This window comes from Tachysurus fulvidraco, chromosome 9 (assembly GCF_022655615.1).
Source record: "Tachysurus fulvidraco isolate hzauxx_2018 chromosome 9, HZAU_PFXX_2.0, whole genome shotgun sequence".
Lineage (NCBI taxonomy): Eukaryota > Metazoa > Chordata > Actinopteri > Siluriformes > Bagridae > Tachysurus > Tachysurus fulvidraco.
This window is the reverse complement of record NC_062526.1, coordinates 19983163-20010425: the sequence shown is the minus strand read 5'-3', so window position 1 is coordinate 20010425 and position 27263 is coordinate 19983163. Positions and strand designations below refer to the sequence as shown.

Sequence of the window (27263 nt, the reverse complement as noted above, 5' to 3'; positions counted from 1 at the left end):
AACATTGACTACTGAAACATTACTTAATCTAAATTGACATGTTTGACAAAGAGGACTAATGTAAATATTCTCATAACATTTGTGTTACTTTTACTCGGCTGTTTGATCCAGCAGGGTGACATTCTGGCAGATGAGCAGACCTGGGTGCAGCTTTAGTGAACATGATGTCAGTGGGTCACGGATAAAATACAGACCCATATGCAGGGATAAGATAAAAAGGGGGTTTATTAGAGAAAATAACAAAAGGCTAGAAACACTAGGGATGCTGAAACACAAAACAGAAACAACAACAAACCAAAGACTAGGAACGAACGAAAAGGACTCAGCAAACAACAGGCACAAGACAACAGGATTAAATAGGGTAGTGTTAGAAATAAAAAATGCGTAGTGTAAAAATAAGACGATGATGTTGAAGATGAAGAACAAGAAGTTTATTCCAGCATAGCAGTGACAAAATACATGACGTACTTTGGGTTCATCGGAGTCAATAAGAACCCAGAGCAAATCCTGCTCACGCATTTTATACTTTAGTTTTCCTCTTTGTAGTTTAAATGAGGTTCTGCTTTGAATGTGTATTGAGTATAAGATCTGAGTGTCTCCCAAATGGCTGGGTCACACCTTGTTATTTAGCCAGATGTCTTTAAATGTTAATCACGGTCACGTATACCTTGTCTTGGTATTGTTACAGTTGTTATCAACCAAATGGTCACTTTAAATGGTAATTGCGGTCACGTAAACCCTTTGTTCGTGGTGATCCTCGATGTCCTGCTGCCGTTCCCATATTTATAATTGAATCAAGTTTATACATTTAGAGTCCCAAACGTATTATCTTATGATACTTAAACCTTTTTAGGAATGAGCTCTTTTAGATGTGTACCTTGGAGTGGAATTTGGGTTCAATTTCTGTAATTTCTTACAGTATCAAATCATAGAAATACAAGGAACAGGTGTGCAGAGGTGGGAACCGATTAAGTATCAGGCAGACACCTGAACACAAAACAAATACAAAAGCACATGGAATAAGACACAAAATACTGCCAGAATGCCCCCCTAATATACAGGGAAGAAATAATCCCAGCCATTCCTGACACATGATGGTTAATGATCCATTATTTTTAATGAAACCTGACCTTACTTACATTCCTGCTTTCCGGAAAGTACCTGAGTATCAGGGAAGGCATGCTAAGACATTTCACATATGGCACTCACACATCCAGAAAAATGCACCTTCAGATCAAAACTGATATGTTTCAGTGATTTATTCAGAGTCTGTAAATCATGCAACAGTGAATCTTTGTGATAAACATAAACATTGTAAATCAACCTTCAAAAGAAAACCTCTCTTCTAAAGACAAATAACTAAAACCCAGTTTCAGAATAAAGGGAAGCTCTATCTGAACTTATCTGAATACACGAGCACACAGATGCTTATGTATAGTGCTGCTTGGATTAAAGCAGAGAGACTGTTTGCCCTACACTCCACCCTAAGAGCAAAGCCAAGTTCCCTCTCTTGACTCTCCTGGCCATAATCTCCAGGGCCTGTATTCAAGAAAATTCTTAGTGCAAACAGTTACTTCTAGTGACATACTTCTAGGAACATTCTTAGAAATGGGGTTTCGGCTTAAAAATAAAGTGTTAGGATTAACGAGGAGAACCTTTAAGAGTTTCTTTAGCAAAGGAGAAAATGGCTGAAAGGTGAAGAGGGAAAAGAACTGTACCGAAGACAATATTTAATAATGATAGTGAGTTAATAAAATGCTACAGATTAGATCGTGTAGGAATTATTTTTTGACCAACCATAGTAGAGTTAACATCAGACACAGCGCTAAATGAAGAACTCTCAGAAGATCCTTAGAATCTTCATGAATACGGGCTTTGAAGTGACCAATTATAAATCTTCACTTGCTCAGGGCAAATTCTTAAACATTGCTAGTCTGTATAATGAGTGTATGAGTTCATAGAACTGAATAAGATCTAGTCAAATGAATGACCTCAGGGTGAATAAAGGCACAAACAGGCTCTCTGTTCCAATAGATTCCATGCGCCATTAGATTCGTGTGCAGGTTCCTAGACTGTAAACAACAGACAAATAATTTGAATGGAAAAGTCTTTATGTCACTAAAACAAATTCCTCGCATGTGAAAACATGCCTGGCAATAAAGCTGCTTCTGATCTCAAATGGAGATAGAAACCTTCTTAGATTAATTTACAATCTTAAAAATTAAAATTCAGCTTTTTAGTCTATATAAGGTTCCACTTAGCCCCATCGCAGTAGAACATGACATCGATCATTTATATTATTTTGCCAATTGTCTTAGGATATTCTTTCTTGTTAGAAATAACTCCACCTCCACCACAGTGTGACCTGGTCACCAAACGATACGCATGTTTGGTGCAAAAATATCACATAGGCAAAAGTGCAGGGCACAAGCATGGTGTTGGTAGCATCAGAGCTACTTTAGAGCTGCTTCAGAGCTGCTTTTCTTCCAACCAGAACTGGATGAGCTTCTCCAATCTATCACTTTGTATACTGCTGTCACTTTGTATACCTGCTTGTGCTCAGGTTCTTCTCCCTTTGAAAGCTAGCATTGTCACTCCTATCCTTAAAGCCCCACATTAGACAATCATGATCTAGGTCATTATAGACCTCTTTTCAGTTTCCTCATCATGAGTCTGTTCTCATGGCTTTAATCATACCTCCCTGACAGACTTCAGTTTATTTCCATCTGCAATTCCAAATCCCACACAGTTCCAATGTCTCAGTTCTCCGTAATGGGATTTTTACACTCTACGTAATCCACAGACACTCCCTAAACGAATCCACAGACACTCCCTAAAAACTGTTCCCACACATATTATAATTTAATGTCTTCTTTACAGTTGTTCCTGTGGAAATATGAAGACATCCTGTTCCTGTCAGTTTCATACAGTTATTTTATATATTAATGTTAATGAGCTTGAGTTTGTCACACCTTCTATAAAAATTATGTTCAATACATATTAGGTTTAGATTTAAGATCTACCTATTAAAACTTATTATGGTATAAAACATATCCGTATTTAATCCATTAGTGATTTGATTATAAAGCACTTTGTCTAACCTACAGTGCTCTCAAAACCTTTCATCTGAGATACATCTCTGACCTGCTCACTGCTGGCGGCAGATCTCAGGGTGTTGGCTGCTGGAATTTAAGTCATTAAGTCCTAAAATTTCAACTTACTGCAACCACATATGTAGGAGTATTTTTCCATCAGCACCAGACTCTGACATGCAACTTTCTCTCTCATTTTTTTCTTTTGTCCTGATGTCTTAAAGCGTGCTGATTTATCTAATCTGTTCTTTACCACTTTGTCATGTTATTGTTTGATTTTATTCATAATTTTTTTTGGCTTATTGACTCACCTGTAAACCTACTTTTTAATAATTAATAATAACATTACACTCACCCTGAAATACACATACAAAAGTATGTGCCCCCTGACCATCATGTGGTTGTATACAACTTATCTGTATGCTGTAGTGTCAGTTTCTCTTCAGTGGAACTACAAACTATCTTCCAGCATGACAATGTCCATGTGAATAAAGTAGCTCCCTGAAGATATGGCATGGAAGTGGAGGTTGGAGAGAAGAAATTGAGTTTCCTGCACAGAACCCTGACTCTTACTGAACCCCACCGAACACCTCGTGGATGAACTGGAACTGGAGTTTCCTCAACATCCAAACATCAGAGTCTGATCTCAATAATGCTCTTGTAGCTGAATGAATCCACATAGACATGAACCTAGTGAATAGCCTTCCAGATTATTAGGAAAGAGAGGGGACTAATATAGGTGTGATGGTCAGGGTTATTCATACATTCGGGATTAAAATGTACATTTCCTTACATTTAAACCAATTTTTTATGTTAAAAATTTAACCTCTTGAATCTGCTTCCAATACTCAAGAACACAAGAATGGGAATCAATCATGAGGTCATGAACTTTAGGTTATGCAACAGAAAAACCACTTGTTCTGAAATAATAATAATAATAATAATAATAATAATAATAATAATAATAATAATCAATCACAAAAGCCTTTAGGTGAATTTTAATGTTTGTGTATTTCTTTTACATATTTCTCCATGTGTAATGTTCACATGGCCACATGATCACTGGTCTGCTGCTGATCAAAAACCTCACCAGAGAATTTACAAAAATTCAGTTTAAAGTATATTCAATCATGTTTAGGTCAAAATCTTTGTTAGTATTTTCCCCCTCATGAAGGATGAGAGATTTAAGGAACTCTTCTTTAATCGTTTGAGATTACTGGGTCGATCTCCCCTGTGTGAGTCGAGTCTGATTACAAAGAACCATCAACATCGAATAGAAAACAGACATCATATCAGCTTGTCTTTCTGGGAAGAGGGCGGGAAGAAATCTCTGTGAGAAATCTCCTGCTATCTGTTCTCATAGTTTATGATGAAGTGATGAATTCTACAGATCTTGAAATCTGCTACTGAAGACATCAGCATTGTATTTACTCAGCCTGCACATCCTCATGCTCTAGTTTACTGTTTACTGTGTATAATCAAATTTTACCTGCGATTTATTCTTATCTAAGATCACCAAACATTTGCACACACTTAATATAACTGTAACTGAAGAGTTCTAGTGTCTCTGATACAGCTAGACACAGCTTCATCACAGATCCACAGTTTAAAATACCTGACTGTAAAATGTTGTTTTTCAGAATAAATCTATTGAAAAATAAAAGTTTCATATGTAGTATGAAAGAGAAAATAAAGATCTTTACCTTTTACACCAGAGTGCTGTTTCCAGGCAAATATGACGACTAGGATTAGAGCCAGTAATGTGATCAGAATAACCTGAGGGACAAGTAAAAGCATAATTAACATCATCATAACAAATGAAAATATAACATTAATGCATGTGAATAAAAGCTTTGTGTGTGTGTTTTTCCTGTATATTTTGTCGTCTTTTAAGTTAGTTGTGAGTCTTAGTCGTATCAAACATGTCACACATGTGAAGCTGTTTAAGAACCCGAATTGTGGTTAATGGTGTTTTCATAATTTTTTCTTTCTATTACCTGATTTCTGCAGGTCAATGCCTTCTGTCTCCTTTGTGTAATAAACACAGAGTTTATTCAGATATTTTAATTAAATGAATTACTCTGAAATCCATCACTTTTAATATTAGAGAATTAGATGAGGATAATAGGATTAAATTTGGACCTGCACTTTACCTCATACACATATTCTGAATACATAATATTGAGTTTCTCAAATAAACACAACATCAGGCTGCCGCTAAAGTTCGTTTGAATAAACTGCAGACCTGAGAATAATGATGAGGTTCATACAGTAGCAAGAAAAAGCATAAACATCCACAATGTTCAGGAGGAATTTCAGAACGATCTATTCACAAAACTGCTTCAGCACAAACATACACTGATGGTGATCTTTAGCTGGTGCAGAGCCCTGACACTCTATTAAAGTGACGTGACATACAGCTAAGTATGGTGACCCATACTCAGAATTCCTTCTCTGCATTTAACCCATCCAAAGTGCACACACACACAACAGTGAACACACACACTGTGAACACACACCCGAACCATTTATGCTGTGGCGCCTGGGGAGCAGTTGGGGGCACCTCAGTTGTGGTATTGCCGGCCTGTGACTCGAAACCACAACCTTAGGGTTAGGAGTTAAACTCTCTAACCATTAGGCCACGACTTCACCAAAGGATATCTTGTTGTACTTGCTCCAGATGCCAATGTTCCTCCAACACACATAACTACTGGTATGCAGGGCTTACAGCTCAACTAGAATTTTAGTCAACAAAATATTTTCACAGTAGAATTGTGGTAAGTCATGAGTGCCTTTGGTAAACTTCGGGCTCACAGAAGTGTTTTTTGTATTTATCTCTAATTGAAAACTTGTGTTTGTAATATTTTCCGTATGGTCAACTCATGAAACTAGAGGCGTTATCCACTTCACATTTTTTAGCCATCATCAGCTGTTTTTTGACCCTAAACAGTCACTTCAAGAAATTTCCATTTATACACAATCTACCACTGGACAGATGTGTATAAATTCTTTGAATAAAATGACACAAGGTTCACATTATTAGATGCTTCCTGTGAATAACAAACTCAAAATGTTTAGTGCTTTTTTTTTTTTAGATCAGAGAAGGTCTAAACCACAGCTCTAATTTCATTTCACTTTGTATCAGCTGGAATGTTAGTGAATCTGCTGCTATATAACTTAAAAAAAAAACACACACAAAGTTTTCAGTAAACAATTGAAGGGAAAGCTAAATATTTTCTCATTAGTTTAAACTCCATCTGAAGTGCAACTCATCTGTTCTTTAGGTTTCTCATAAACCTCCACCAAAACCCTAACAAATCTGATGGATCTTTATCCACTTCCTGTTTTCAGAAGGTTATTCAGACACTGTGCAGCACGATAAATGGACCTGAAAACAGCTTTCCACTTGAAGGCTTCACTTCTGAACGTGAATTTCTGTTAATTTCTGCAATAAACAAATTTGTAAATAAGCACAGGAAAAAAATTCCTTGCGTGTACACTGTCTTTGTTTCTTGTTTCTTTCTATAACCACTTTATCAGCTTTCACACTTAAATATAAAAATAAAAATAGCTCCAGAAATAGATATGAAAGTATGAGATTTGTTACTGAGCAGAAAGAGTCGTATGGGAGATGCTACAATTCAGCACAGATACTGCATGTTACAATTCAACCTCCATCTGGAGCTGAAACCTTTGTAATGCTCATCATTATCTTAGCTGAAGTGAATTCTGGGTGTTTTTTTTAGAGTTCTGGAGACCTTTAAGGAACTCCTCACTTTTCAAATGCAGGGATGATTATTATTTATTATTATTATTATTATTATTATTATTATTATTATTATTATTAGTTTTCTGACACATTCTGTTGTAAGCAGTTAGAAGTTCAGAAACTGAGATTAATCAGGTGACATGAACAGCAATCAATCTGAGTTTTTTAGGGCTGTGATTAAGGTATTGGAACATCATAACCTATTCTTTTTCTCCTACTTCACACTAAATACATTTAGGTTTGAGATGTAAAAAAAAAACCCAAAACCCGGAGAGTTTTTCCTCTCTTCACTCTCCTCAACATCGTTTTAAGCTCAAACCCAAAAGTCTTTAGTGTATAGCACAAACAAAAGAATAGACCTTGCTTACACACAGTATACATATATATATATATAATTTTGTTTGTGCTATACACTAAACACTTTTGGGCACTAAAGGTTTGAGCTTAAAACGATGTTCATATATATATTTTAGTTTTAAAAATTCCATGTTTCCTGATTTAGAACTGCACTAACCACCATCCTACAGAGCTGTTTGGACAGTATTTTTCTTTTTTGTGGGTGTATGTGTCTGTGTTGTGTATGTGTGTGTTTGTGTGTGTGTGTGTGTGTGTGTGTGTGTGAGTCACACCCTGAGGTTTTCTGACAGACACAAATAAACTAGACTGCACGACACTGTAAGCGATATGTTTATATTCTACTGTTATGGTAGTAAAGCATCTGCCTGACTCATTCACACAAGCTTCATTCACATTTTCATCTTTTACACTAGAAAACAATCTGTTAAAATATTTCTCATTGGTTTTGTTCATTAAAGAATTAAAAAGTCATGGTAAGAGACACATTTCCGACATCATAATGTACTGATGACACCAGACACATCACTGTAATGCTCAAGAATCACAAATCTCAGTGTTTCTAATAGCCGAAATACACAGACGTCCCTGTAAAACTTTCCAGGGTGTGTTTGTGTTTCACCATATTCTTTTTTAAAACCATTTAAAATTAGACTCCCATAACTCGTGTGTAAATAGAATAATCCCTGAGCTCCACTCACACAATTCACTGGCAGGACATCAACACGTTACTCTGCACAGTGGATAAAGCCGAACCACAGCCCTCAAGACACCTCGTGCACAAAAAAAAACTGTTTCTACGACAGTGGATTCCCTGTGCTTTCACTGGCAATACAAAGATGTTTTTAATGTATAAATAACTAAAACACAGACATTTTACGGCATGCTTCAGAGAGAAACAAACTTTTGCATTATAACAAACAAACAAATAAAAACATCCAATAAATTAATCTTTCTTTTGGATAAGAGAAACTTCAGTAAACATCTGGAAAGCACATGCTCTCTCTCTCTCTCTCTCTCTCTCTCTCTCTCTCTCTCTCTATTTTCCCCACTATCTCTTTCTCTCTCTTTCTTTATAAACAGCAGTTTTAAAAACACGCATGAACTCAAGATTAAAACTATTGTAGGTTTAATATACTAAAGAATGTGTGTGTGTGTGTGTGTGTGTGTGTGTGTGTGTGTGTGTGTGTGTGTGTGTGTGTGTGTGTGTGTGTGTGTTTTTCCCTGTGAACGGACTTACCCCAGTGACTAATTTCCTTTTATCTGCCCTACACATGGACCGGTGTGCTTGTCCCGGTGCCTGTCCCTGCTCTGTCCCCAGCAGTGTGTCCCCCTGCCTCTGTGTGGTCTCTTCTCTCTCCGCTATTTCCATTGTCAGTCACTTCCCCTCAGATGAACACACTTCACTAGTCAGATGTTCCAGCGTGTGAGTCTCTTGTCTCAGAGACGTCCTGCTCGTCACTGAGCGACTCGAACCCTCTGCATGTGGAACTGTGCGTTGTTATAAGCTTGTTTTCTTTTGACGTCACGTCAGTTACCGTTACACGCAGTGACAATTACGCCACGAGTTCAGCTGGAGACTCGGAATTAATTCTCCACATCCCAAATTGACACTAAGTCATCCGGAAATCTAACCTATTGTCTCGGCAACAGCTGGAATTACAGATGTTTAATTAGTGATGAATGTTTATTAGTAAACTGGATGTAATCGTTCGGTCTGAATTGCGCCGGAAATGTCCTGAAAGTGCAGGTTGAGAGCGAATTAAATGAAAATCATCCAGTATTCAAAAACCGAAACTCACTAAAAAACACACCTTATGCATCTGTAGTGTTTACTAAGAGCGCCACCATGTTGATGTGACGTCACACACAAGTTTCCGAGCTGGAATTACGAGCGCAGACTTACATTCTCTCTCTCTCTCTCTCTCTCTCTCTCTCTCTCTCTCTCTCTCTCTCTCTCTCTCTCTCTCTCTCTTTTACAACTGAGTAATTGAGGGTTAAAGGCCTTGCTCAGGGGCCCAACAGTGGCAGCTTGGGGGGCCTGAGATTGAACTCACAACCTTCTGATTGGTGGCCCAACACCTTAAACCACTAGGCTACCACATGCCCACAAGACTGTGGCTATTGAGAAGTTTTTTTTTTTTTGCACCTTATGAACAACTTTAATAAAGTCTATTAAAAACGTATCACATGGAGGACACGGTGTGTTTCTAGTCTTTAAGGATTTACTAAACTATTGATGACGGGGTCATGACCGATTGCAAAGTTAGTTTGGAATGTGGCTCTCCAGGTCTAACTGACTAAATTTCACTTTTAGGCTGTTAATCGCAGGGTGGAGGCTGTGGAGGTGCACTTACTGTACATGCATGATGTAAAAGTTCAGAGCTCACACCAGTTCCAGGCTCATGCACTCCAGATCTGGAAAAAAGGTTTTGAAACCTTGCTTATTGAAGTGCATAGTATACATATATAAATTGATCTATTATTCATAAGCAGACATTACACTCCTGGATCATCGTATACAGGCAAATGTTAAAAGATTTTCATGTAGAGTAAAAGAATATTCTAGAATATTATATGTTAAAAGAACTCTATCTTTTTCTATAACTGGATTTAAAATCACATTTTGTTGGAATTGCAGATTTTGAACAGAAATTCCATTTACTCACTTCTTCAAAATTCTGTAAAATGTTTACTGAATGTACTAGTCTCTGAACTTTAAAGGGATGAAATGATCATTATTGTAGGAAAAACAGACAAACCTCCACAGGTCCTTTAGACAAAGGTTTTTGGAAATCACAGGAATAATTCAGGATGTCAACTGGATCTAGAGCTTAAAAACAGACAATCGCAAGGTTTTGGAAAGAAGGACATTTGTAGAGTGGATTTGTTGAGTATTTGGGTGTGAAAAAGAAAACAAAAATTCTTTATTCACTTTTATTCATTTAAAACTACATTCATAGTTTAACTATATCCAATAGAGCTATAAAAAAGTATAAATGACCATAAAACCTTAAATCTACCCTATTTGTATTTCTTTTCCTTTAATACTCTGTGTTTCTTTTAGTATTTCATTTGACTGATATTTTAAATGTGCTCTAGTACACAGCATCAAGCCGCATCTTCCAAGTGTATCATGATTTCAAAATAGAAATCCCTTAATCTGTAGAGTAAAATGGAGCAATTTTTTTCAAAACTTCTAAGAACTTGCATCTGTTTTTAGATGTTCACTTAATCCATTACAGTAAATAAACTACATTTATCTGTAAGGTTTAACACATCGTTCTATTATCTCATTCTGTATCTTCTGTATGCAGCTCTCCATTTCTCTCTGTCTACTTTGGCAGTTCACTCTCCTCTAATGAAGAAGGAACTTCACCTAGAAACATTTTTTTTTTTGGTGGTTTCCTGTACAAGGCAGCTGCTAGGAGCCAGAGGGAGACCACAACCTTCACTGCTCCATATATCATTATCTGGTCTCTGGTTAGATTATTAACTAATGTCAGACTGCTGTTTCTACATGTTAGGAATGTGGCGTGAGCTGGAAACCAGTGAATCAGTGGACCATGATCCTTCAGAGCGTTCAGGTCCTTCAGTTAGTCCTTTTCTTCCACCCCATGGCTCTGTGATGCATGCAGCACCTCCAGTATCCATTCCTAACACAGGGGAAGAATACAGGTGGAAATAACTGATAACTACATTTGTGGTGTATTGTTAAAATTAAGTCCAAACCTGAGGCAAAATATAATAAATCACATTTGACTTTACCTCACTAAAATGTCTCAGAACACTAAAGTAAACAGATACTTGTGTAAACATATTCCCTTTATTTCAGTAGAAACTGAAACATGTTTCCATTGAAACATGACTAACATTTTGCTTCTTTATTCTAATTTTCTGAATAAAATCTCAGTTCACTGCCTGAATCTTGCATGTTCTTTGTCTATATGTCTGTCTCTAGTTTTTGGATTACTTGCTGAGGCACCAAACCCAATTTCACTTCAGAGAATATGTGTTTCAACACGCATTTATGTTAGCACATGAATGTTGATGTCCAAAGCTTTGAACGTGACAGAAACACCGTTTTGACTGTGTGAAACCACAGGTGTGTTTCTGATAAAGACTATTCAGAGAGAATCAATAGAGATATAATAGGAAATATTTTATTATTCAAAGTGAATAGAGAGTCTTTGATTAATATACTGTATTTTCTCCCTCTGGCCTTCTCTCCTTTTCTTCTTTGTGATCATTTTTTGTGAATTTATTTTTGATTGATTTATATTTTGTGTCTTTATGTACTATGGGACAGATGGACTTTTCTTTTTCTTTCTTTCTTTCTTTCTTTCTTTCTTTCTTTCTTTCTTTCTTTCTTTCTTTATTTCTTTATTTCTTTCTTTATTTGTGAATATCCGTGTTTAGTATTTCCGTCTCAAATTAGATTGCGCTAATAGTGTAGTATATCATGTTAAACTGTTGTTATATCAGATTCCAGCCCAAGTGTGTCAATTTAAAAGCTCTTTTCCTGTGTGGAAACTTCCGGAGGCTGTAGGTTGTTTTAGATTGTGGAGTTGTGGAGTCTTGAACTTGCATGTAATTAATGTGTTAATGATTTTTAGCAAGTCGAAGTGTGAGAATATGAAATGTGTATGACTCTTCAGCCTGTCAACATGACAAACCAAGAGGCATTTATTTATAATACACAACATGCTCTCTTTTCAACAAAATACCACATGACCCGATTCTCCAAAAAAAGAGGAAGATTATTATACAAAATATTAGAATAATGAATATATTGGTCATAATAAGACAATAGAGAATTTGGACACTCAATAGTCGCATCATTTCAGTTCCAGAGGTTCAGTATTTAGTTTCCTTCCTATAGTACTTGACAGTATCTGGGCCTGGAATCAGACAGTTAATGAAACAAAACAAGGGGTAGAAATTTCCTTAAGGTTTTCTCTCATCCTCCCTTTAATTACTACACAATTGATTCTGTAATTTTAATTCCACTGTACGGTGTAATGGACTGAAATAATTCTTGTGCTAATGTCCAGATTTTTGACTGGCATGTTTATCACACTATAGGCATTTCCCTGCCATGCCACTAGAGGGAAGCTCACATGCAATGTGATGGACATTTTTACCAAGAAGCTGTTTGTGAAGTTCTGAGTTTCCTTGTGCAGGACTAGAATTCGGTTTAGACTAGAAATTGTTATTGCTAGAGATTGTTTGTATAAACTTAGAGGGTCAGAATGAGCTGAAGATGCGTTGGCTCATAAACAACTCTAGGTAGATTATTCTGATCAGGAGATGATAAGGCGTTGTCCATCTAGCCAATGGTAGATGATGGTTTTCCTTCCTTCAGATTCTGTGTTTGAATCATGTTTATAAAAACTCAGTGTAACACATTATCAGGGCCCTTCCTCTCTGATGTTACTCAAGGAGTGTTGGGTCCTACTGTGCAGCAGCAGTACAAATAAATCATGAAACTTTTCAGTCTTGCCTGTGCTTACCAGTGTGACACTTTATACTTTACATATCTCAAAACTCAAACCTTCCAGAACAGTATTTATTTATATATATATTCTTAGTCTGTTGTTTTACTCATGTCCTGTATTTGTGTTTATAGTGTCTGTCTTGTGTTTGTCATGATTAATCTAACATATAAGTTTTGCGAGTTTCCTTCTTAGTTGAGCATCTACTAGGTTGTCTGTTGACGTTTGTGCTTATAGTTTGTGTCTTTGTTAAAAAGTCTGCTTTTGTGTCCAGTATCATTACAGTCTAAAAGGTTCCATACATAAAACCTCAGCCTTATAAGGTGACATGTGGTATTGTAGCTATTGCCGTCACTCACTATTCTCACATCAATTATTTGTCTCACCATGCCCCTAAAAACTCACACTTACTGTACTTATTGGAAACTTTTTTCAATTCTGTGAATTAAACAAGCATAACAGAGTTGTGTGTAATAGAGTAAGACAGTAGTACAGGTGAACACAGATGTGCAGGTCAGGATGTTCACAGTCATGCAGTTCCCCTGCTAAACTAACTCAGGTGTACAGAGCATCCAGATAGTCTTATTATTTCTCTTGGTGCTGTAATGCAGCTCTAAATAAAATGTAGACACTGATCTGTGCTTGTGCAGCTGCTGGAATTCTTCACAAAGGCATGATATTCTTCACACCTGCTCCTGAATGTGCCTGGATTTACACTTCACACCACACACTGTCTGGAGCAGAGGTGCTCTCGGACCTGACGGCACCAACTGTGACTAGCTCCAGGATCTGCTGCCTCTTCAGCTGCAGTCTGGGTCCTTGTGGCAGGTGAGACGCTACATCGCAGGTGAACTGATGCACTGGTAAAAAACACATCCTGGATGAGCAGATAACAGAATATATATAAAACTTTTGTTTGTTTGCTCACTGACCCTTCACTTTCATCACACACACACACACACACACACACACACACACACACACACACACACACACACACACACACACACACACACACACACACACACACACGCACACACACACACACACACACGCAATCCCACAACTAGTGTGAAGAAGTATTGTGTGTATTTGTGTGTGTGTGTGTGTGTGTGTGTGTGTGTGTGTGTGTGTGTGTGTGAGAGAGAGAGAGAGAGAGAGAGAGAGAGAGAGAGAGAGAGAGAGAGAGAGAGAGAGAGAGAGAGAGACCCTCATTAAATATATATAAAAGTCTATGAAACCCATGTTGATGTTTGTAAATATTATAACTGCCCCAGGTTTGTTCAGTTTAACAGCCATGTAACAGACCTGGTTATGAGGAGGTTTTCTTCTGGAGTTGAGATGTGACGATAAACAGAAGCTGCTATAACATGATCTTGGATCATTCAACTGAACTTACTCAAATTTTGGAAAATTTACATAATACAATATACACTGTGCACAAACACACACACACACACACACACACACACACACACACACACACACACACACACACACACACACACACACACACACACACACACACACACACACACACACACACACACACAGCATACATCTTTCTAGAATAAATCTTGGTCAGTAACAACACCAGAGTGCCAGTGTCACAGAAAACACATGATTTTATAGAGACTAAATTATGTCTATCTATGTAGTGTTTATAAATCTCTGAACGTGAGATGTTACACCACAGCTGTTTGCAGCCTGTATACAGTTTATGATTTACTCTTTCATTCAGGGTAGTATTAAACAGACTGTAGACTGGGACAGTAAATGTTAATAATAATAGAAAAAGGCACCTGGCCCAATCTACACAAATGAATAAAGAAACTCATCAGATATACTTAACATTTGAGTGGAGTGAGTATTATGTATGCATTTATTATAGAGAAATAAAATGTGATTTGTAGTTTTATGTGTGAGAAATATTTACTCAGTGATGTATATTTCTCCAGATTTCCACATGGTGTCGTGAATTCCCACTGTCTCTGAAATAGGTCTTTCTTTCTAGAATTTGGTGTGTGTGTGTGTGTGTGTGTGTGTGTGTGTGTGTGTGTGTGTGTGTGTGTGTGTGTGTGTGTGTGTGTGTGTGCGCTCACATGCAGTAATAATGCCACTCCTGAAATGTGTTTTCCTTCAGTGTTCATAAAGAGACATCAGTGTACATTACCTTGTACATTAACTGTGGAGACCAAAATATACAAAGAAATAAAAAGAACACAGTTTCCATTCTTTCAGGTCTCTTCCTCATCCTTTTGAGCTCTTCATCATCCTGAGGATATTATGGACGGATGCATCTTCAAGTAGACTTGAGTTTTCACTGGAATGTAGCCACCAATTCTCAGGTGGAGCAATGGAGCCTTTCCTTCTCAAAGCATTAAAAACAACAGCACCTGCAGAAAGCTCTTCAAACAAAGGCCATGGAATTCAGGGACAATCCTCAGTCAGTGTTCTGCAGTAATTATACAAACTCAAAAACCAACTAGGAGAGAAGAAGAGAAATCAAAATAAAATGTTCAGTCAGATCAAACTCCTTATTAATAATCTCTCGTTTCTATTCATTTTGTTAATCTCAGGTGTAGCAGTCAGGATTTGATGAAGGACGAAGGCAAAACCCACAGAAGCTTAAGGAGATTAATGAGTTTCATGGGTCACAGAACACAGACTCTTACAACAAGGGCAACTTTATCAGACTCCTTTAGAAGAAGCCTCAGTGAGTGGAGTGAACCTGTTGGAGGTCTGGTTTTCCCCAGGTCAGCTTTAGTGTTAATCATCATAAAAACACAAACGTACAATACAAAATTCAACTTCATCACACAGGAATACTGTTCTCATACGACAAAGGAAGAAATAAAAACCTCAAAAAGACAATAACCATAATGACGTGAACTACAACAGAGGGGAAAATTAACGAGAATAATTAACATATTCTATGAATCTGGAAGAGAAATTATGAAAAGAAAAAATTGCTCTGTATATAATGAACTGATTGCTTGTCAAATGATTTTTTGTTTTGTTACAAGTTGAATGATCACAAAGAAGATTCAAATAATTAATAGAAATTTGATTTCTGAGTGAAATTAATGTGGAGAATTGCTGGATACTGATATTGAAGACATATTACATGGGCTTGGTGTTGAGGGATAAAATAAATAAAATATACTCACTATAACCAGTCACTTTATGCTTTGTCTTGTAAACTAGCTGACTCTTTCATTTGAAATAATAATAATAATAATAATAATAATAATAATAATAATAATAATAATAATAATAATAAAAGGCTGTTTACAACTGTTTTGAACAAAACTAAATTTTCGGCTCAGGCATTTAACTAATGGCCGATTGCGACTCTGCAACCTAGAAGTTCGATTCAATTCGAAAGAACTGACTTGGCGAATTGAACCAAGCTTCCCAGGAATAATGCACAACTGAGCCTATCTCATGTCTAAAAGCTATTCATGAATTAACCTGAGCTAAAATTTCCCATCAGATCCTGAACTATTTCTACCAACAATTGTAGATTCTGAGAGAAATCGAAGGATGTTAACAATTTTCTTCGTTTTGTCGGTTAAAGTTGAATGATTACAGCTTGGAGTTAAATTACAATCAACTCTTCATCTGACCTTTCCCTTAATTTCACAGCTTTGTTAATTCCCCTGTTGTTCTCACTATTATTTATTTCTTGTGACATTGTTTGTTTTACCCCATCCTCGTACCTCCTACCCCCTCTCCTCTCTCCTCTCTTCTCATTTTCTCTCCTCTGGAAAGCAGATTTAGTTGAATAAGACTGCTGGAGCATTTGGGTGAGGCAGACCCCTGGAGCTCTATCAGTCTTAACACATTTCTTCATTTATCACAGCAGTACAGACTTCTGCCTCTTGTGTTGTTCATGTAGACTCTAACACTTTTACTATCTGAGACAAACTGAGCACCGAAGATTAAATCTTGTGTTTTAACTTTAAGCTGCTTTTAAACGCCAATTATATAAAATGTGTCTATTAGCACTTGTGATTTTAACCTTCTGCTCCACTCGAACCTGCACCGGAGACATTAATAAGTGTCCTCATGGGTGTGATTGCACAGACTGGAAAGGTTTTTATGTTTCGTGTACAGATATTTCTACCTTGCCGTTGTTTCCTGGAAACACTGAGACACTGTGAGTATGCTGCTTAATGAAAAATTATAAACATTTATTCACTCACATATCTACATCATATAGTATAGGTTATATATCATTACAGATCTATAAGATGTACAAGATTTATTTTTATTATTTCTTTATTATTCTTTATTTATTTTTAAATTCAGATCATATTTATTATGTATTATTATATATATATACAGTATATATTTATTCTATTATGCAGATTTATTTTGAGAATTTTCCATATTTGGAAAAATCTCATTAACATCTAAATAAATTTGACCAAAAAATTAAAAGCAGGTTGTTTCTGTATGATGTTTTGTGTATGTATCCTAAGACCTCGCTCATGTGTTTGTCCTCTGTAGTAGAGTTTTTTTCTTCTTTCATGCATCTGAGTTCAAAAAAACTTCTATAGAAACAAACAGTTTATGGAAACAGGAAAAAGTCAAGCTTGGTTTAGAGATTGTAATTTTGTAAAAGGTTCAATTAGCGTGGGATTCAAATAATAGCCTGTTTTTGACATGTGTAATTTAGCGGACACTTAGGTGATGTCCCTGCAAATAACCAGCCTGGGAAACTCTCACCTAGTCAGTCTGGTGAGTTTTGATGGTTTTAAAAGCATTCTAGTCATTTCCCAGCAGTTTCTAACTGATCAGGTTTAAAAGCCTAGATCAGCTTAGATCCTATATTATCCACAAAGGGCTGGTGTGGGTTCAGGTTTTCACAGGCTGCACCTGAATCCACCAATTCAGACTACATAGTTCATGTAATATGAACGTAAGACTCTAATAAATGTAATCTCTAGGCTCAGTAAATTATTAAACCTAATCTTACACAATTGAGTAAGATACCTAAAAAGGATAAAAGTGAAAATGAAGAGAAACCTTTTATGGGTAAAAAAAGTGTGTTCTAATGTGGGACCTGACTGTGCTCAGAATTAACCAATCACATTCAAACTCACTGCCCCCTTTTGATGATCACAGTCCACTGCTGGCCCACATTCTCAGAACCTCCAATAGCTTTTCCAGTTTTGTTTGTGTGAATGCAAATAATCATGACTTACTTATGGGGAATTACTCTCAACTCATTTACATAATTTGGCATAAGGGCCTTGCTTAGGGGCCCGAGAGGCAGCATTGTGGACCTGGGATTTGAACTAACAAATTTCTGATTAATAGTCCAGCACCTTAACCACTGAGCTACAACATTCCCATTAGAACTGATTGGCAGGTGGTGGCCATACCGTTAAGATTTTTCACCATCTTTTTGAGATTAATTGAGCTATAAGCTATTAGTTGAAGTAGGTTCCTCCATATTATAAATTTGAGCTAAAATGTGAATATGCAGAGGTTTTTTCTCTTATAAAACACACCATATATCAAAGTGTGCAGTGAATATGAATTATTTTTACCCCTGATTCATTGATTCTGATTTCTCTACCTCACATTGACATACTGTAAGTGTCAACCTGTTTGCACATTTGCCTCTTGCACATTCCTGTGTATCTTAATATTTAAGACTACAGTATAATGCACATGTGCACATTGCCTCTTGTACATCCTTGTGTATCTTATACTTATAACTACAGTTTACTTTCATGCACATTATGTTCCATTCTACAGCATACATATTTTTTACATTTTATTCTTATATTTTCGTTGTTTACTTTTATCGCTCTCTCTTTTTTTTCATTGTTGTGTTTCTCTAATAAGTTTAATGTCCATGGAGCGGACCTGACTCACATTTCACTGCTAGATATATATGCCCTATATAATTGTGTATGTGACAGATAAAAATCTTGAATCTTGAAACTTGAATCTTGAATCTTTAGGACCATTTATCCAAAACTACTCAATTCTCCTAATCAATTCTCATAATATGCAAAACCAATATTTGCATGTTGCATTTTCCGTAGGATTTTAATTTAACTTAATTTATTTTTTCTTCTTCTTCGTTTTTTTTTTAAATAACAATAGGGGCATATTAATAAAAATCTGAACAAAAACTATTGAATGATCTTTATGTCTGGTTTAAACTTAAACATCTGTAAGTCAGGACTGGTTACCAGCATCTTCACAGACCTTCAGAGTTATGTTTAGGAGGATGGTTTGAGGTTGTGGTCATCAGTTTAGTACACAGGTTGAACACTTCCTATTGAATGCTACCTTCCTCTAGAAATAGTAAGGTACAGAAGGTAGAGCCTTACTCAAATTGCTCATGAATTTGAAGCATATTTCTGCTAATTCCACTTGGGTTAGAGAGTAGAGTGTAGAATGAAAACACGTAGACAACACAACATTTTTTTTATAATATCAAAATGCTATTTTACGTAGCTCACTGACTTTAATCAGATTTGGAAGAAAAACAAGATAAAAATGTACAAGACTAATGAAATGGCTTTGTCATATCAGTTGGATCCTGAAAGATCATTTCTCTTTTTCAGATGTTGTACACAGTGTTCATAATTCATTCCTTCTGATTTTTATTTCCTTTCAGACGTCTCTATGAAACAAGACTGAGCTCTGTTCCTAAAGACGCATTTGCCAACATGGTGAACATCTCATTAATGTGGGTGAAGTCTCACATTCTTACAGAATTGATTCATGTCAGTCTGTATGGAATTACCGAATGATTTTCCCCAATTAATTATACATTTCGGCCTTGAGTTAAAATGCTTTTAATGGACACAAAGCAGCTTTATAGAAATCCACATAAAGAGATCTCTAATCTCATTCTAAACACTGAGAGTGAGGTTATAAGTCATTATAAACACTGAGAGTAGGATTATAAATCATTATAAATATCAGAAAGTGGGATTAAACACCGGATTTGGGTTTGTGTTATCTACTGCTAACATTTTGTTTTTCCTAAATGTTACTGTTTCACCATAATCTCACCTACAGTTAAACAGGGCAGATCCAGGAGGGCAGAAATTTCACAAACTGACTTGTAAATAAAGGTGACATCCTATGACAGTGCTATGTTTTAAAGTCACTGAGCTCTTTGGTAAAACCCAGTCTAGTGCCACATGTTTGTTTTATGGAGATGGTGTGGCTGTGTGCTTAAATCTTTTTCACACGTTCTTTTTTATTTTTCTTATAATTAGAAGAGCTGGCCATGTATGTTTATCTACGACAAATATAACATGACCAAGTCTATAGAGCAGCAGTTCTATTAGGAGTATAATTATATAACCTTGAATTTAGTAGTTTCACTCTTTCTCCTGTTTCAGTTATCTCTCAGTTGATGTCACATTAAGAAGTTTAGAGAAGCATTCCTTTTTCAACCTGAAGAAGATTACACATATGTAAGTCTAAGATAAACTCCTTGACGAAATGTGGAAGAATAATATATTTACTGTATTTATGATATTTTATACTTTTCATTACTTGGAGACATGTATTATGTGTCAGAAGATTAATCATTATTATTATATTATTGAATTGTTCTAGTAAATGTATTGCATGTTGCATTATTTAGACTTCTGCTGGTATTTAGACCTTTCCTGCCTAATCCGGCAGGATTTTTGTTTGTGCACTAAGAGCTGAAGGATTAATGGGCTTAAATCAATGAAGTGCCTCTGTCCTTGTTCACTGGGCTCCACAATCTTCAAACAGAATACACAGAATCATCAGTATATTTACCAAACTTTGTTTCTGAAATCTTATACTTATTATTATAGTTTATTATAATGACTGAAGAGTTAACTCTTAGTGCCGGGAGGGTTGTTTCAGGAAAGACATCTGGAGTAAAACCTGCATCAAATTTGCTGACCAGATGGTCCACTGTAGCGACCTGAACAGGGAAAGAACAAATATAGTTTATTATAATAGTATTGTGTTACTCCCAATGGACTGATAAATATCCCCTGACTAATGGGGAGAGTTTATCATTGCTTTCATAGATGACATCATGGTGCATTTCCCTGTTACTCATGTGCATCATGGCAGATCCTGCCTCTGGGAGAATTAGCACTTCAGGTACCTCAGACCAGCTTCATTAATTCAGTCAACAGCAAACAAGGGATGAGTCAAGATCCAAGACTGTTAGTGAATTGACAATCCCAAAGAAGCCGATTTTTTGAGTTTAATATAAACAATGTTTTAGACTAATGATCCTATAGTAAAAAAGGGACCACAAAGATATGGCTACAAAGATGTACAAAATTACTTGTTATACATTATGATGTATGGTGTTGTTTTCTGCTTTTGCTTGGATGAAAATCAACAGCACAATATTAACACTCAAATGGTTCTCTCTTTGTTTTCTCACAGAGAAATAAGAAACACCAGAAGTCTGACGACTATCGATCCTGAAGCTTTCAAAGATTTACCAAAGTTAAAATATTTGTGAGAAAGATTATAATTTTATATTTATTAGCAAATGCACAGCCAACCCATGTGTAGATTTCCACTTTAATTCTACTACATTGTGTGTTCTATTACATTTACTGTGTTAGTTGTGTACAGTACACACTTGTAATAAATGGCAGTTTCCTTATGCATACTGATGCTTCTTAGAGACATACAGTATATAAAACTTGACACAACTTGACACAACTATAAAATGTCCATAATAACACAGTTACACGTGCAATGTACTCTTATTATGTATAGAATTCATCTAATCATGTCTGTCAGGTGCAGTTTCTTAAGTGTTTCAGAGAACCATATTCTAACTTGATTCCAAATTATTTTATTTCGTTATTGTTATAGAGGTTTGTTCAATACTGGACTCACCATCTTTCCTGCACTGACAAGGATCCGTTCTGATGAATCATCTTTCATGCTGTGAGCAATCTTCCATATATATAAAAAAGGAAAGTTTACAAAGCTTTTTAATGTTCTTTGCCAATACAATATCACAATAGACCTAATGTAAAGAATATTCCTTTGTAATTTTTGTCTTTTTTTTTAATCTTTTTATTTCTTAGAGAAATTACTGATAATATTTACATCACTGAAATTCCTGCAAATGCATTCCAAGGCATTACCAATGATGTGCTAACGGTGTAAGTTCAAAGATTCGCTGATAAATATTTATAATAAAGTGATATACATATATAATTTTTTGAACTTGCTCTAAGAGTTACTATAGAACTGTATATCTCAATATATTTAAACAGCAGTTGCACAAGTGTGTTTTCACATATACAGTATATGAAAATACTATTAAGATTTGCAAATAAAGTCTCTTTTCTTCCATGTTTCTTTTTGTTCACCAGGATGCTATACAGTAATGGCTTTACTAAAATCCAACACCATGCCTTCAATGGGACAAAACTAGATGCTATGTAAGGCTTATACTGTACTTTATATTTTTAGAGCAAACAAAATTATTTTATTAAAAAGATCTTTTATAACACTTGATGATTTACTAAGATATTAAATAACTTCATTAATATGTTTGCATACGGATGACTTTCATAAAAAAACAATTCTTTGGATGTGCCATTTATTTCTGAAAGCAATGGTTCTTACTAAATACATGATATGAAATCAAAATAGGGATGTTTTGTTCATGGGGTCAGATTTGTTTAAATTAATCTTCTTTTAAAATACTGCTAGTGATGGAGGTGCGAAGGTGAATATCTAGCATGAAACCATATGTGCTAATATTAATTCATGTTTAGAAACATCTGTGATATTGAGGCATAACCTTAACCTAATGAACAGATTTCACCAAAATTCTCAGAACTGTACAATGTGTTTAATTAAGGTCTCAAATATTCTGAATAACTTATCATGGAATATTGATCACCTTTATATTACATTCAGAAATTGTGCTTGTTGAATAAGTGTTAGATATGTTGGTTATGCAACTTTTTTTACATTTCATGAAAGCTACAAATATTTATATTGTAAGCGTTATGATCCCGTCCTGTGTAGATATCTTCACCGAAACAAACAACTAACAGATCTGAGTGAAGACATGTTTGCAGAAACCTTTAGTGGTCCAGTGCTGCTGTGAGTATGTCTTATCCTTTTCCTCTGTATATACAGTGTCTATAAAAATCTTTTCTGCACAGATATTAATCTATTATTATGATCTACAGTAAGGTGCAAACGTTTTAGGTAAGTGTGAAAAAATGCTGTAAAGTAAGAATGCTTTAAAAAATAGAAGTGTTAGTTTATTTTTATTGATTAACAAATCCAAATCCAAATCAAATCAATATTTGGTCTGATGCTTTGCCTTCAAAACGGTTCTTCTAGGTACACGTTTACACAGTTTTGAAGGAACTCGGCAGGTAGGTTGTTCCAAACCAAAGATCTTCTATGGATGTAGGCTGCCTCACATCCTTCTGTCTTCATGTAATCTCAGACAGGCTTGATGATGTTGAGATCAGGGTTCTGTGGAGGCCATACCTGCAAGGAACCTCCACCATGCTTCACTATTGCTTGCAGACACTCATTGTACCACTCTCGAACCCCATGGGTAACCTCCTGCCTCCTGCTAGAACAAAATAATTATCTGTCCAGATACCTGTTGCTATTGTCTTGCCCCTAAGTTCTAATGTTTTTATGTGAGACTGAGCTGAGTTTCTGACTTTTTAGCCTCAATTCTTCCATGAAGACCAATTTTGTCCAGACTTCCACAGACAATAGATGGTTGTAACCACTAGTTGGGTCCCACTAGTTTCCTCCATTTCTTTGCTGATTGCATTGCTGGACAGCTTTCGATAGTGAATTGAAGTAAGAGTGATGTGTCTTTCATCTGTTGCATTAAGTTTCCTTAGCCCACTGCAACTACACTCCTTCTTTGGGAGAGACCTTGCTGATGCTAGTAAAACTACCTTGTGTCTTGTTGCTGAGCTCAATCTTGGCATGGTGTATGACGTGTGACATGAAACTGTCTCCACAACCTCACCTTAGTAGCAGACTTTCGTTCCTGATCATTAGCACCTGCTTAGTATATCTGGTTAATCACACACTGTTCCTACACAATCACTGATTTTGAAGTGTACAAAGTGTGCAAACTATTGGTTTGAAGGGTCATCACACCAATTAGTGGTTCGATTTATATTTTTCTACAATTAGCTCACTTTGAATTTTGTAAATTGATAAAAAATAAAACAATATTTGAAATATATTTTTTTTGGCTGTTTTACCATTTGCTCTTGTTTCAGCTGCTTTGATGAAGATCAGCGATAAAGCAATTGGGTTTTCACAGTATGATCCCTTTGTGAAGCTTTATGTGAAATCCTGTTTTTTTTTTTTTTGCCAGTGATGTGTCTGACTCAGCCATTACCTCCCTTCCAGCAAGAGGACTAGAGTCACTCCGGGAACTCAGCGCTCGGAATGTTTGGGCCCTTAAAAAACTTCCACCTATCAAAACTTTCAGAAATCTGTTTGGTGCTGATATGACGTATCCTAGTCATTGCTGTGCATTCAAGAACCTTAAGAAAAAGAAAGGGTTTGTAGAGATCATTTCTAAAGCTTGTCCTACACAGTTCATGAATGTTTAAATTAATGCATATAGTGAAAACATCTTGGCCTTCATACATCACAACTGATTATCTCTTCTGATGAAATGTGTGATCAGATGACACTCCAGTGGATTTGATCTAAATCCATCTAAAATTTTGCACTTGTGGAGTTCATTCATCTTGAGTTCTCACTGTCATTAAAGCAGAAAGGAGTGAAGACCAAGAAACTCTAAAATTGATGTAAACATTTAAAAGTGTTATAAATCAGGCCCAATGTTATTCTATATATAGTCTGTTATTCTTTGATGAATAAAGGCCATTATTTGTCAGAGGTGGCAAAGTTTAATTCAGTTATATTTCCCTATTTTCCTTATGGAAAACTCTAGTCTAAAGTACTTTATAGTCTAAAGTTATAGACATACATGATTGTGATCACTTTCATAGAACTATCTAACACAAACTTCCTTCTTCTATAATACTGTAGGTACCTGGAATACATTCTTTGTAACTTGACTGAAAAGCATGGTCAACATCACAAAAGATCAGTGGACACAGTTACAATCCCAGCTGTCATGGATGCTAAAGACTCAAAAGACATGAGTGACCTCCTACATAAGAACAACTATAACCATTACGACTTTCTTAGTAGTCTACATTATCATGACTTTCTTGGTGGGCATGCTGACCATGATTTGGGCTTTGGGGACACACTGAAGAATCCTCAGGCAGCCACCAGTCAGGACTTTGATAGTCATTATGACTATGTTATATGTGAGGATGGAGAAGCTGTGACATGCTTCCCAGTCCCTGATGACTTCAACCCCTGTGAGGACATCATGGGTTTCAGCTTCCTGAGAGTGTCTGTTTGGTTTGTCAGTTTGCTGGCTGTACTTGGAAATTTGATGGTGCTCTTTGTGCTCCTCACCAGTCATTACAAACTATCTGTCTCCCGGTTCCTTATGTGCCACCTGGCATTTGCTGACTTCTGCATGGGCCTCTATCTGCTTCTCATTGCCTCAGTGGACCTTTACACACAATCAGAATATTACAATCATGCAATAGACTGGCAGACAGGACCATGGTGTACACTTGCTGGATTTATCTCCATCTTTGCAAGCGAGTTGTCAGTTTACACCTTGACCACAATAACTCTGGAGCGCTGGCATGCAATCAACTTTGCAATTCATTTAGATCGTAAACTGCGTTTGTCACATGCCTCCGCTGTCATGCTTGGTGGATGGATCTTATGCTTCCTGCTGGCCCTTATGCCAGTGTTGGGGGTGAGCAGTTACCAAAAGGTCAGCATATGCTTGCCCATGAGCACTCAGAACCTGTTGGACCAGGTCTACATTTTATTTGTGTTAGTTCTTAACATTGTGGCCTTTGTGGTCATCTGTGCCTGCTACATTAGGATCTACTGTGCAGTGCGCAACCCCACTTACACCTCAGCCAGCAAAGATAGCAGTATTGCTAAGCGCATGGCTGTGCTAATTTTCACTGACTTCCTCTGCATTGCACCAATCTCTTTCTATGCCATATCGGCTGCACTGGATCATCCACTCATAACCATTTCAAATTCCAAGATCCTGCTTGTGCTCTTCTACCCTCTGAACTCCTGTGCTAATCCTTTTCTCTATGCCATATTTACCAAGGCCTTTCAGGGCGATGTATTTATCTTGTTCAGCAAGATTGGCCTGTGCGAGCAACAGGCCCAACTGTTTCGAGGCCAAACTGTCTCCACAAAAGCAAGCAGCGGAGACACAAACAGGCGTGGAATAAGAACAAAAATGCTAACCCGATGGAATGTTCTGACCACTGCTACCTGTCATCAACAAGGACACTAACACATCAGGAGGCAGGAAATGTAAATCTACTGGCAATCAATACAAGCACATTCATGAGATAAACTCAAATGGTGTCTTTTTTAAACCTGCTGGTTACTTAAAGAGGGGATTTAAAAGTTGTTTTTACTTAGCTAAATGCATGCCACATACTTGTGTGATAACATTTACAGCTCTATGTATTTAATCGAAGAGAGAGATAATTTTGTAATGCATTATCTCAGTGTGAAGGAAGGAATGAGATGAAGAAAGGGGAGGATGTTACACTGAATGCCCAGGGAAATATTTTGAATTCTACAATTCTCAGATCAAAAACTCAGACCATTTCATCATAGCACGTAGATGCACCAGTATCTATATACACAAAACATTAAATTTATTTGTATGCTCTTTAGTGTAGGGGTTAGGTTTGTAGAATTGCTTGATGATTTTTATTTTTGCAGTAACTATATACATTTTGTAACATATTTGCATCCTGATATTTTGTTTGATTCCCAGAAGAAATGTTTTCTTGTAATTATGAAATACTCTGATATTTCCATGATTATGAATGGAGATGTACATATATTTTTGGGGCTAATTTAATGATTTAAGTCTAATTATGTGTGTTTCCATCCGAAACCCACTTTAATGCAGATACAAAGATACGGTGGTATTTTCTCAGTGGAAATGTTCTCGTAGCAAAAGTTTTCTATGTGTTTAATATTTATCATTCCACTTGAATGAAGAAGAAGCTTGTCTTTGATCTTACTGAGTCAAAAGATGTGTAAACCTCATCAATTTGTTTTAGACCCAGATAGGGTTTTCTCCTAAACCATTTTAACTCTATTATATTAGATAGACTTTATATTTGTTAACAAAATAAATAAATCAATATGCTCTTGGTAAACAATTTACATACATATTGTGTATTCTTGAGTTATTGTTATATTTATGGCATTTGGCACACGCCATTGCAGCGGCAGCTTAATGAAACTGTTATTCAAATTCTCTCAGTAGTATAAAACCTTAACCACTGAAGTAACACGTCCCTTTTTTTTTCTTCTTATTTGCGTTTTGGGAACATTATATGCTATTCACTGTATAGGTATCTTTGTACTCAGTTATATATTTCAATTTGTTATAATCTTCCTAAT

The 27263-nt window shown here is 36.3% G+C and overlaps 2 protein-coding genes across 3 annotated transcripts in view; one reads left to right on the top strand and one right to left on the bottom strand.

Moving 5' to 3' along the window:
* enpp1 (ectonucleotide pyrophosphatase/phosphodiesterase 1) overlaps window positions 1-9064 on the bottom strand; it is a 36524-nt gene extending 27460 nt beyond the window's left edge. The window contains exons 1-2 of one of the 2 annotated variants that reach the window (XR_007143818.1): window positions 8456-9064; window positions 4796-4868 (exon numbers count right to left, since the gene is read on the bottom strand). Coding sequence is in view for 1 of the 2 variants with exons in the window: in XM_027137994.2 (XP_026993795.2) it covers window positions 4796-4868; window positions 8456-8587 (205 nt within the window). In the remaining variant the exon portion in view is untranslated. The remainder of the gene's footprint in view (window positions 1-4795; window positions 4869-8455) is intronic. The other variant, XM_027137994.2, reaches the window with a different exon arrangement.
* A 7409-nt stretch (window positions 9065-16473) lies between these two features.
* On the top strand, window positions 16474-26410 carry tshr (thyroid stimulating hormone receptor). Its single transcript, XM_027138026.2, has 10 exons — window positions 16474-16872; window positions 19357-19428; window positions 20093-20167; window positions 21135-21209; window positions 21576-21650; window positions 21794-21871; window positions 22085-22153; window positions 22749-22826; window positions 24085-24273; window positions 24771-26410. The coding sequence occupies exons 1-10, from the start codon at window positions 16706-16708 to the stop codon at window positions 26128-26130; spliced, it is 2238 nt and encodes a 745-aa protein (XP_026993827.2). The 5' UTR covers window positions 16474-16705; the 3' UTR covers window positions 26131-26410.
* The last annotated feature ends 853 nt before the right edge of the window (window positions 26411-27263 follow it).